Genomic DNA, 12598 nt, shown 5'->3' with positions numbered 1-12598 from the left:
GGGGGGGGGGGGGGGGGGGGGGGGGGGCAGAGGGAGAGAGAATCTCAAGCAGACTCCTTGCTGAGCATGAAGCCTGACAGGATGTTCGATCTCATGACCCTGATCATGACCTGAGCCAAAATCAAGAGTCAGATGCTTGACTGACTGAACCACCCAGGCGCCCCAACATCTAGGGTTTATGTATTTGAAGCATACCAGTGACACTAATGGGAAGCTCCTTTCTAAGCATATATAAGTCAGTGGAGACAGGGCCCTTCCTCACTGGTCCGATTTGTAAACATTGGTTGAGTGCTTTCTGTGTCCTAGGCTTTGCGATGGGGATTGGGTATTTGGCAATGACTTAAGTTTTCTGCAGTAGGTTTACCAGGCCATGAAATACCAAGGGACTCTTACTCGTGGGGTCAGGGTGAGAGGTGGTCCTAGAATAATAGAGAAGAGGGAGCAGGAGAATTACTGGTACAGTGGGCCCCAGGGCCCGATCCTACGAGTGGCGGCCTTGGAGGGCATGGGAGCCACCGTGGCTTCGTGTGATGAACGCCAGGGCAGCGGAGGAGTGGAGCAAGAGAGGGAGCATGGCCTGGATGCTAAGAAGGCTGGGGAGGCTGTTCTAAGGAGGTGTCGTTTGAGCTGGGTTTTGGAGGATGAACAGGACTTTTCTACACAGAAGGGAAGCTTTCTGTTAGGTCTAAAGGAGCAAAGCATGTTCCAGAAGCGTGAAGAGTGCAGCCCTGTTCTGTGCCCTGTTCTGGGAGCTCCAGAGCCACATGATGACTCTGGGAACTGTGGATGGAACATGCGTTGGGGAAAGACAGAGAAGGAAATGGAAGCTGGCTACAGGTGTCTCTCCCAAAGAGAACGCAACCAAACTTCCATTGAGGCACCGCTGAGACCGATTGAAAAATAACACTGTTGAATAATAGCTTCATCAACGTGCTTGTTGAAAAAAGTACATGCTTTGACAGAGGACATGGTTTGCTCTCTCTTCTTTTCCTTCTTCCCATTTCCCGCTCCCTTGGCCGCCTTGTCCCCATTCCCTCCTCAGAACAAGATGCTGGCTACTGTCAGACAGGTGGTGGGAAGAGCCCCTGCCCTGAGCAGACACCTGAGTTACAGCCTGGTCTCAGCCGTTAACAGCTGCGTGACCTTGGGCGGATTCCTGCCCTTCTGTGGGTCTCCAGTGTAATTAGGTATTTGCTAAAAGACTGTTTCTTCCACGAAATCCTGTGGTTTCTTGCAGCAGGTTTATCAGGCCAGGATACAGCAAGGGATCCTTATTGGGGGAAAATCCCAGAATAATGGCAGTGGGAGCAGGGAAATAACCAGTAAAAATAGTCCCCAGGGCAAAATCTCATGAACCTCCAGAAGAAGGCAGTGCGTGGGCCACAGAGGTTGGGTGGGAGCAGGAGAAGATGGTTTTTTTCATTTTCTTTCCCTTCCATGGTGGGAGCAAGCTGACCATGGCATAGAAGACAGTTCCTCTGCATGGACAGTGAATTCCGAAGCTGTAGGTCCTGCTCGATTTTCGCAGAATGCCCTGGGGCCTGAGCCCGAGGTTCCCACTTCCTCACTGGCTCTGGGCAGCCTCAACCGTGCTCCTGGGACCACAGGCCCTGAGCCCTGCACCGTACCCCCCACTCTGCCACTGCTTCATCCGTGAGTGGGACAGTTCCCCCAGAAACGTAGCTGCGCCCCCCACGGGTGGCTCGGACATGGACAGTGAAGACAGGTAGGCCTGCACACCTGTGTGCCCTCAGTGATGGTGTCGATCAGCCTCGGAGCCTCCTCCCCGGGTGACTTCCTCACCAGGAGTGGAGTTCTCGGCTGTGCCTGCCTCCTCTGGGGCCTGCCAGCAGGGTAACTGCCAACAGGCACCTTTCTGGGGCTCTCAGGAGCCCGCTTCCTCCAGGAGCCTGCCTGAGTTGCTGATCCCAGAGGGAGACACCTCACGTCCTGGCAGCCATTCACCTGGTGGGAGCCGGAGGGGGGAAAACGTTTCCTCTTGCTGTTCAGTATTCTGTTCCACGACAGCAGCGTGTGCAGGGTGTAAGGTTCTGCTTCCAGACTGGCCTATAGGGTTTTGCCTCTGGGGTCCTCCACCGAGAAAACACAGGGATGTGAATGTGGTTGCGGGGTTTTCTTCAAACACACAGGGGTGAAAAGACAGGGTGGCTCAGAGAGGGGACCAGGCCGCATGGACTCTTGACTGGCTTGTTTTGGGGAATCCTTTTTTTTTTTTTAAAGATTTATTTATTTATTTATTTTTGAGAGAGAGAGAGAGAGAGAGAGAGGGCATGCGAGCATGTGAGCACATGAGCAGAGGGGAGGGGCAGAGGGAGAGGCAGACTCCCCACTGAACAGGGACCGCGATGGATGTGGGACTCGATCCCAGGACTCCAGGATCATGACTTAAGCCGAAGGGAGATACTTAACCCAGAGCCACCCCGGCGCTCTGGGAATCTCTTTTTTTTTTCCTTAAGATTTATTTATTTGAGAGAGCACACATGAGCATGAACAGGAGGGGCGGAGGGAGAGGGAGATAGGATCTCAAGCAGACGCCCCCCTACCCTGCTGAGCACAGAGCCCAACTCAGGGCTTAATCTCATGACCCTGAGATCATGACCTGAACTGAAACCGAGTTGAATGCTCTACCACTGCATCACCCAGGCGCCCTTGGGGAATCATTTTTAATTGCTTATCGCTGTCAGCTGCCTCCCTGGGGCTGCTGTGCGTGTGGGTGGGATTTCCTTTCTGGATCCTTCTCTGCGGACCCCTGATTATCTGTGCCTGGTGAGTAAGACCAGGTTGCGCTTGGTGTCCTAGTTGCAGGTAAATAAAAACCATTTGGCTGAAACCAACACAGGCCACTCATTTGCTGCCCATGAAGGGTGTTTGCTGTTTAACGAGCCTGGCTATTTGAGATGTGGTCTTAAATGGGGCTGTTTTTAAGAGGAACATCCTATCCCACACTTTCCAAGTCTGATTTTGTGATGTCCTGAAATGCCTAACCATGATCCTCAGGAGAACTGTAAACCTTTCAGAAAAACTCCAAAAACAAGTAAATTAGAATTAAGTTTTGGTTATGGAAACAAGCATTTGGCTGAAGGGTAGTCACTGTAGGACCGGGAAAGGAAAAATGCCGTCAGTGATGGCAGCTGGCTCTCCAAGTAAGGGGTCAGCCACCATCCCGGGGCCTGGGGAGGGGTCAGCCACCATCCCAGGGCCTGGGGAGGGCTGCTCAGTTCCCGCAGAGGAAGGAAAGGCTGTGTTACATGGGCCAGGCTCCGCAGAGCCCCAGACTTTAAGGGCTGCGGCTCCTGATGCGAGTTTTTCCATGGGGCTGGTTTGGGGTGGGGAGGGAGAGGGGAGGGGTGGGCAAGAGGACTGTGAGGATGATGACAGTACCAGCGAGAGCCTGTCTCCTGTTGAATCCGATATAGGAAACCTGATCTGGGAAGACCAGGCTCCCGGATTAGCCTGAGACCTTAACAGTCCCTGAGGTTCGCTGGCCCTCCAGCTGTGGTCGGGGGAGGGGAGGGGAGGGGAGGGGAGGTGGCCAGGCCTGCCTGCCACAAGTCAGGGGTGCCTGAGAAAGGTGGTGCTGGCGGGGCAGGAGGGCAGGAGCCGTGGGGGCCAGGCCTCAGCCAGACCAGACACCAGACGCAGACAAGACGGGTCCCCGTGCCCGACTCCACGGGCGCTCTGCTCCAGCTACTCGGTCCCCAGCCCCCTAACCAGCCCCCTGCAGCCACAGGGAACTTCAGTCCTAATCAGGGGCTCTGGCCCTGGAAACAAGAACGGGAAGTGGAGACCCTGCTTGTAGGCAGGTGAGGAATGAAGTCTTCCCCTGTGCCAGCAAAAGGTTTCTCGAGCACCACTGTGCCGCCTTGAAAGGGAGTGAGAGGGGCTCCCTTCCCAAGGGGACTACTTGTGGAGGGCGACGAGTGACTGGCGTGGCGCGAGGATGAGCCTGGCAGACAGAATGTTCTTGGTCCAGCTGGGGCCGATGTGGGTCCTGACGGTGGGCCCCCATCTCCTGGCATGGTCGCCAGCATGCGCACCCCCAGGGGAGAGGGCTGAGCACGGGGTGGGGGGGTGGGGAGTGAAGGGAGCCCCGCGCGGGGGCACAGGCTGGGGGACAGGGTTCTGGGCTAGGGAGCCAGGGGCCCGATGATGAAGGGGAGCACGGCCTTAACTCTGAACGTGGTAGAGAGGGTTTGAGGCAGCAGCTGTCCTCAGTCAGGGCTGCCGGCGGGTCTCAGGCAGGTCAGTGTCGTGCTGCTGTTGGAGCCTCGAAGGCAGGCGGGGCAGCGACCTCGCTTGTGTTTCAGGCAGGAGAACATCCTTCCAGCTGTGGGGATGGGATGCATCGGGCGCTTGGGGTCTGAGGGACTCTGTTCTGGAAAGAGATGCGGACCTGGCTGTCTTGAAGGACGAGGAAGAACTAGCCAGGCCGAGAACGGAGGTGGGCCCACAGTGAGGAGGAGCAGGGCTGTGGGAGCAGCGAGCTCGGGGCGGCTGTGGGCCTGTGGAGCCCCGGCCCCAGTGAGCGCCTGGGCCCGTGCCGTTAAAGGTCGTGAATAGAAAGCTTTTCCCTTTCTTCTGTGCTCTCTCTCTCTCTCTCTCGTCCATTTTTTTCTTTGCTAGTGAAGAAATATTAAAAATCCATAGTATTAGCGTGAGTTTTACCATTCATCTTTATATGGTGAATGTCAGTTTTAAATGCAAATATAAGGTCACTTGATTCCGATGTGGAAGTCACCAAAACGACACAATGCCCGTGGTCACAGCTCCTTCATACGTACGTGTTTTGTTAGCGGAACAGAGGAAATGCTGCACAAAGCCAACTCAGCCGTTTTGTTTTACTTCTTGATATGTGCACATGTTAGCAACACTCCCTCCTCCAGCCCACTGAGTAAGGAAAGACTGAAAAGAAAAAGACTGAGTCACCCAATCTTCCCGTCTTCTGTGTCATTTTTAGCCTAAGTTGTTGGCTCATACAAGCAAGTAACACAAGTAAGAAATAATACAGGGATATTTACTTGGTTTTTCGTGTTTCTTAAAGCACCACCGTCTTCTACACTCAGAGCCGGCTCTGGCTCAATGGCAGGTGTGGCACTGGGGCTGCTGGGCCCCCCTTACTCAGTTGTGGGGGCAACGCGCTCCCCCCGAGTCTGGCTGAACTCCCACGTGCAGTGGGTCTGCCCAGAACTCTGTTCATCAGGCGTAGCAAATGCTGCGTGCAAATGGGTGACAGGAGGGCAGACACACACGGGGTGCACACTCCCATGCACACACGCTCCACTGTCCCGTTAGACTTCGCTTCTAGAACACAAGGTCACAGGTAGAATGATGAAGAATGTCAGGATGGGGACAGCGGGGCGTCACACCCAGGGCTCCCCCTTCCGAGAGAGGCACAGACGACGTGGCAGGAGGGCACCCCGGGAAGACCACCAGTGAGGGGCCGGCCAGGGAGGTCAGGCTGGCAGCCCCAGGGCTGCATTCATCCCAGGCTGGTCTGAGTCTGGAGTTCGCCTTCAGGGCAGCCGCTCTCCGGACCCTCCGCAGCCTCTGTGGCTGCCTGTTGGCCCCGGGCTCCCGCTCCGCCCGGTTCAGTCCCTGCCGGGCCCCGGGCTCCTGGGTGGTTCGTGGCTGGTGCGCTGGGCCTGTCTCGAGGACACCAGCAGGCTGTCCGGTGAAGCACATGGATTCCGGTTCTCATCCAGTAAGTTTGAGGAACCAGGAGGACCCACGGGAGAAACAGGTCTAGGCGGCAGTTGGAGGTGCTTGCGAAGGGCGGAGTCGGCCCAGGGGAAGCCAGAGGAGCAAGAGGCTCCAAGGGCGGCTCTGAGGGTGAAGGGGAAAGGCGGGCAGAGGGAAGGCGGCCCAGGAGCTGGGGAAGCAGGACCAGGGCAGTAAGGTCAGGAGAGAGCAGAGTGAATGCCGGCAGGGAGGGGACTGGCCCCTGGGCGGATGGGCATCAGGGTGCTGGGGGTGACGAGATGATGCCTTGTGTCCCTGTGTCGAGGCCCGCCCCGCGAGCACCACAGCTGTGGGCCCCGGGATGGCAGGGGAGCCTCTCGAGCAGATTTCCTTTTTAGGATGGTGAGGCGTGGGCAGGTTTATGTGCTGACGGGAAGAGCACCTTCTTTTCAGACCCTGGGACCCTGTGCAGAGAGCCCCTGGCTCCCAGGAATACCAGTGATGAAAGGGGCCGATGCCTAGAAAGTGCTTCATACTCAGTCACTGTCACTGAGTGTGGGGACATTTCTAGGGTGAGTCACAGGTAGTGCTGTCTTCTCTGTGGCTTCTGTGAACTGCCCCCTGCCTTATCCCCCTTGAAGAGCCTTACCACGCGGTGTCTTCTCTCCAAGGCTGACGTTTGCTGCCAAGGGCAGGCGCGTCTGAATGGCCCCGATCATCAGACCGTGGTGATGGGTCCGGGCCTCATGGTTTACTGACCTTGAACGTATCTTCAAGGGCTGTGAAACCACGTGTGTTTGCCCGCCTTCCTGCCCGCGTGCGGGCCAGCGTCCCTCTGAGGGCCTATAGAGATGTGCCCCGAGGTCTTGGGTGCCCGCCATTGGGGACTTCCCCCCCCCCCCCCCACCCCGAGAAATAAGGACGCCTGACTCCAGAGCTGACTCCATCTGTCCCAGTGTCCTAGGCCTCCTGTAACAAATTACCACAAACTTTATGGCTTAAATAACAGAAATGGATTCTCTGACGGGTCTAGAGGTGAGAAGTCTGAAATGAGTCTTAGAGGGGCTAAAATCAAGGTGTCAGAGGGCCAATTCCTCCCGAGGCTCCAAGGCAGCATCCTTATCTTGCCTTTCCTGGCTTTGGGCGGCTGCTAGTATTCCTTGGCTTGCAGCCACATCCCTCTTGCTTCCTCTTGTCACATCTCCCTCTGCCTCCCTGGTAGAAGGATAGTTGCTAGTGCATTGAGGACTCACTGGATAATCCAGGATATCCCATTTCCAGATCTCGGACTTAAATCACATCAGCACCGTCCCTTTTGCCATATTAGGTCACACTTACAGGTTCCAAAGGTTAGGACATGGATATCTTTGGGGCCATGATTCGGCCTGCCGTGCCATCCTCAGGGTGGATTCTCCAAGCCCTTTTGTGAAGTAGCTGTGGCATATGATGTGCTCGTTTTCCCACAGAAGAAACTAAAGGTCTGACATTTTGGAGGCAATACAGACTTTGGAGTTGGCAGCAGGGCCAAGACCAAGGCCAGGCCTCGGACTCCAAACCTGGGACAGATTCTGTAGCCCTCCCAACCAGGACCCTGCTGCTGCAGAGCCCCAGGGCTGAGACAGAACCGTGTAGGGATTTAGGGGCTGCCCAGGGCATCCCAGTACTTCAAAACTCAGATGAGTCCTGCCTTCTGGGAGCTCATCTGCAGTTTCTGAGTCTGGTCCGGGAGGTGGCGTAGCCATGACAGCCCCCTGACGGAAACCCCTCGCCCCCCATCTGTGGGGCTCTGGGGCGTGGGTGAGGGGCTGCCCTGTCTCTGAGACAGGGAGTCCGTGTCCTCGCTGGGCCTTGCCAGGGGAAGGCAGCACACAGAAATGCTCCTCCCTGGGGACGGCCCACTAGGGCTTACCTCAGTGCAGAGGAAGCACGAAGCCCCGCTCAGCGCCAGGGAATGAGCGATTTTCCACCAGACCACTGCTGCCTGGGCTCTCAGCTAGAGCCTTCTCTTTTATTGTCTTGAACAGATGAGCTCAGTTGTGGGGGAATGAGGCTTTGGCGGCTCGGTTCTGTTGTTTGTCTTGCGGAGACTAAATCCCTCCCTCCCCACTCCGTCAGATCAGGACCTAATGAACCCCACACAGAGCTGCCTGGACCCTGCCAATTGCATCCCGCTGTGGGGCCTGCCTGGGAAACAGTGTGCACCCCACCTCCAGCCGCCTGCTGCCCCAGGCACGAAGCCAAGGGCACGGTGCCTGCCCTGTCCTGCCAGCTTGAGCTTCTTCCTCAGACCACGAATGGGGGAGCAGGGTGGAGGGAACGGACTGGAACAGTTCAGAAATGAGGGTGGCCTGGAATTGAGAGAGCCCTCAATCCGAACTGGAGGCCTGTGTGTTTTTGTTCAGGTGAACACTTGTCACTGTTACCCATCTGTCTGCCAGTTTGATGGCAGATGGAGGGGTGATCTGGTGGTGAGAGCACACTGCTGGGGGCAGGGTGAGGGCGGGGGCACCTTCCCACCTCCTCCGTAACCCACCAGCACGGGGATAGAAAGAGCGCGTGTCCTCAGTGGTCACACACAATTTTAGTATCTCTGAGGGCCGTGCTCAATAAAAACACTACATATTAAGCATTCTAGGCTTTCTACTTGGTCTAGAACTCAGCAGAGTGCTGGTGGCCTGTGAGGGCCCCTCCTGGACACTAGGTCACCCCAAAGAGCCCCTGAGAAGTATAGCTCCTGGGCACTCGGTCACCCCCTGCTCCTGAGGCAGACTTGACTTAGAAGGGGCTCCTGCAAGCCAGAGCAAGCTGCTTACGTGGAGCTTGGTCCCCTTTCCTCCAGGTCCCCAGAAGGGGACTCTGGCATCTTGCCTATGGTAGCATAGGGGCAGAGGCTGAGGACAGTTCTCCAGGACCCAGCAGGTGGGCCTCAGAGGCACGAACATCCAGTGTTCAGTCTAGACTAGCGTGGCCCCAAATACCCTGGGCCACACCCTCGGGGAAGCTCAGCCGCTGGTGGAGCTCCGTGTCCCTGGCTCATGTGTGGCAGAGTCCTCAGCTCTGCTCACGCATCCTCTGCTGCCGTGTATTTGTCCAGATGCTGTATCTTGAGGACAGAACGAGAAGGAAAGCCCCAAACCCGCTCCCTCCGTGCTTGGGTAGGGGTGGTCAGGGAGTGCAGAGGGGGAGGCACGGGCATCCTGGAGAGGAAAGGGGACATCCTGTGAGAGGCTCATTCACAGCACTGTGGGGACAGATGGAATCCAGTCGAAGCAGGATGGTTTTTCAGAGGAGGATGTGGTGTCAGAAAACACTGGAGATTAAATCCTTGAGGGGGATGAGTTTGTAGGATTGAGAAGTCAGAGGACGGTGGCAGCAGGTGGCTTTGTAGGAGTGGAGTGTAGGACTGACGGGGGGCGGGGGGGGGGGGGGGGGGCAGGTGGGGCAAGGGTGCCCAAGCCCGGGTCAGAAGCCCCCCAGAGGCCATAGCCCGGAGTGGGGGGGGGGCACAGGTTTCAGGAGCTTCAGGTCTTCCTTCATCCCAACCCCGCCAACCCCTCTCCTCCGTCAGGAAGGTGCAAAGACACCCTGTCCACGATCACGGGGCCGACCACCCAGAACACCTATGGGCGGAACGAGGGGGCCTGGATGAAGGACCCCCTGGCCAAGGATGAGCGGATCTACGTCACCAACTATTACTACGGCAACACCCTGGTAGAGTTCCGGAACCTGGAGAACTTCAAACAAGGTACGCGCCGTGGGCCCGCTAGGGGCTTGCAGGGGGGTGTCCTGCCGTCCCCGCGCCCCCTGTTCCCATCAAGGCCAGATCGCTCTGGGAGGTGCCCGCGAACCAGAAAGGGGTCTTCCGATGGTGAAAGGACCTTCCTGGTCGCGGAGGTTCCCCTTCCGCATGCCCCACGTTCTCTGTGCTCCGCTCCTGGGGTTCCGGGGGTGGGGGTGGGGGTGGGGGAGGGGTAGCAGTGAGCTCGCCCCCTTCCTAGAGCGGGGCCCCTGGGGGGAGCAGCGCCTGGGAATGGGAACTCTTCCTCGGGGTGAGGGATGAGCGTGCGGAGGCTCACCAGCGTGAAGCCGTTTGCTGCACAAAACTAGAAAGTGGCGGAGCTGAGACACAGCCCCAGGGCTGCGGACCCGGGGCCGCCGGCTGCCCCCGCGCGCCGCCCCCCCCCCGCCCGCCCCGGCCCCCCCCCCCCCCCCCCGTCCTGAAGCCCCGCCCTCGCGCGCAGGTCGCTGGAGCAACTCCTACAAGCTCCCGTACAGCTGGATCGGCACGGGCCACGTGGTGTACAACGGCGCCTTCTACTACAACCGCGCCTTCACCCGCAACATCATCAAGTACGACCTGAAGCAGCGCTTCGTGGCCGCCTGGGCCATGCTCCACGACGTGGCCTACGAGGAGGCCACGCCCTGGCGGTGGCAGGGTCACTCGGACGTGGACTTCGCCGTGGACGAGAACGGCCTGTGGCTCATCTACCCGGCCCTGGACGACGAGGGCTTCAGCCAGGAGGTGATCGTGCTGAGCAAGCTCAACGCCGTGGACCTGAGCACGCAGAAGGAGACTACGTGGCGCACGGGGCTGCGGCGCAACTTCTACGGCAACTGCTTCGTCATCTGCGGGGTGCTGTACGCTGTGGACAGCTACAACCAGCGCAACGCCAACATCTCCTACGCCTTCGACACCCACACCAACACGCAGATCGTCCCCCGGCTACTGTTCGAGAACGAGTACTCCTACACCACCCAGATAGACTACAACCCCAAGGACCGCCTGCTCTACGCCTGGGACAATGGTCACCAGGTCACCTACCACGTCATCTTCGCCTACTGACACCCTGGCCCCACGTGTGGAAGTGCAGAGGGGCTCCCGGCACCTTGTGTGCGTGCGTGCGTGTGTGGATGCGTATGTGTTGTTTAAAAAATATATATTATTTTGTATAATATTGCAACTGTAAAATGACAGTTTGGGTCTATTTTTTTTAAGTGGATTGTAGATCAATCCATACACGTATGTGCTGGTCTCATCCTCCACGGTTTATATTTTTGTGCGAATGGACTTCTCCTTTTGACCAGGAACCACCTTCCTTCGAACCCTCAACCCCTCCAGCTCCCAGATCTTAGCCGTCGAACAGGGTTCTCCATCCGGGTCTTGTAGGCACCAGGAGCAGGAGTGAAGGAGGCCAGAAAGAAGTGTTAAGGGGCAGGAAAATTTTTATGTATTGGAGGAGTTTTAAAAACCCAGAAAAATGCTTTTTTTTTTTTAATAAAGAAAAAATGTAAAACCAGCCCAGCCCCGAATGTGTTTTTGTTCAGCACGGTTTTGCCGGGCACGGTCGATCCTGCCCCCCGAGGAGCCTCAGTTGGCGCGGAGCCCCCTCCCCTGCTGAGGGGGCTGCCTGGGGGGCCCTGCACCACCCCCGACTCTGGGTGTGCTTCCATTTCCAGGCACGGAGCACTCCTCTTCCACCTGCACACCAGCTTCCTTGCTCTGTTCTGCTTTTTTCTGGTCATTTTGCCTAAGAGGTGGGAAGCTGTTTATTCCTTAGTCCTTACATGGGGGGTGGTAGACACTGTTGAAAGCAGGAGGCTTGGGGCACCGGGGCGGCTCAGTCGGTTAGGCATCTGCCTTTGGCTCAGGTCATGATTCCCGGGTCCTTGGAGGCTCCGTGCTCAGCGGGGAGTCTGCTTCTCCCTCTGCCTCTGTCCCTGCCCCTCTTCCCTACTCCTGCTCTCATTCTCTGGTGCTCTCTCAAATAAAATCTTAAACAACAAAACAGAATGGGAGGCTGAGTGAGGGTGACCCAGTCTCTGCATTGCTGAAGAAACTGTCAGTCCGTCTTTCCCTCCTCATCCTTGTCATGAATGTTCGCCAGGCTTCCCTGCCCACCTTCCCTTCCAGGAGAGGGGCCAGGGAGGGGTGTGCAGGGGGGGCGGGGGGGGGGGGGGGGAAGGCCTGTGCCCCTCCCCAAGCCTGGCTGAGCCCACAGGCCTGCCCTTCCCTCCACAGGACACAGAACAGGAGACAGAAAATCGGGAAAAGCTCAACAAGGGACTCCTGAGTTGGTGGGATGAAGTGGGAAGGCAGGCGCATCATGTCACCGCGCTGTCCCCACCGTTTCCCCCCCCCCCCCCCCGTTTAAGGAGCAGCTGCCGGGCGAGTCCTTCTGCACAGAGCTCAGGAGCCTCCTCCACACACGCACACACGCGCGCACACGCACACGCGTCCATCCCTGTGCTGAGGGCTTCCACCCCCACCCAGCTCTCCGCGTCCTCCACTTACACCGTCTCAGATAACAAATATCCAAAGGACTTCACTCTGCCCTGGGGCTGTTTGGGTCAAATTTTCCCCAGTAAGTGCAAGTGCCCATCAGGTTTTGGGGCAGCCGGAGGGTTGGAGGGAGAGAGGGGGTGTGTCCAGGGTTCAGAAAGATGGCGGAGGATGCCCGTGTCCAGAGGCCCCGCTCGGCCCGAGGAGGGAACGAGCGTTCTTGTCAGGCCCTGGGTTGGAAACCAGAGCCGAGACTCAAGCCCCCCAGGTAGGGCTGCCCTGAGGGAACGGGGTGAGCCCCCGGGGGAGTCGCCGGTGCGAACTTAGGTCTTCCGGAAATGTTCACGGAGCTCCCTGTCTGTGGAAGGTGATACGTTTACAGTTGCCAGCCTCCCGGACCAGGACTTGTCCCACCACCCGCTCCCGGCGACCTCGCTGCTGGGGGGCCCGGGGGCCAGGGCCAGCCGTCTGCCCCCTACCGCCTGTGCCAGGGCCTCCCAAACTGCTTACTGCTCGGGTCTCTGCCTGCCCTGCAGCGTCCAGAAAGCTTCGGGCTTCAGGCTTCCGGGACAGGGCGGCCCTCGGGGACGGGCCCGGAACAAGCAGTCAGGGCCCAGC

General features: G+C 57.9%; 1 protein-coding gene across 4 annotated transcripts in view; it reads left to right on the top strand.

The window, feature by feature from the left end:
* The window catches only part of OLFML2B (olfactomedin like 2B), a 36748-nt gene extending 25766 nt beyond the window's left edge, over window positions 1–10982 (top strand). For all 4 annotated transcript variants that reach the window (XM_021698419.1, XM_021698417.1, XM_021698418.1 and 1 more), the window contains exons 7-8: window positions 9269–9445; window positions 9942–10982. In XM_021698419.1, coding sequence (XP_021554094.1) covers window positions 9269–9445; window positions 9942–10543 — 779 coding nt within the window. In that variant the 3' untranslated portion in view covers window positions 10544–10982. The remainder of the gene's footprint in view (window positions 1–9268; window positions 9446–9941) is intronic.
* Window positions 10983–12598: the final 1616 nt, after the last annotated feature.

The sequence above is a fragment of the Neomonachus schauinslandi genome, chromosome 6 (genome assembly GCF_002201575.2).
Source record: "Neomonachus schauinslandi chromosome 6, ASM220157v2, whole genome shotgun sequence".
In the NCBI taxonomy this organism is placed as follows: Eukaryota; Metazoa; Chordata; class Mammalia; order Carnivora; family Phocidae; genus Neomonachus; species Neomonachus schauinslandi.
This window is presented reverse-complemented; position numbering and strand designations above follow the sequence as displayed.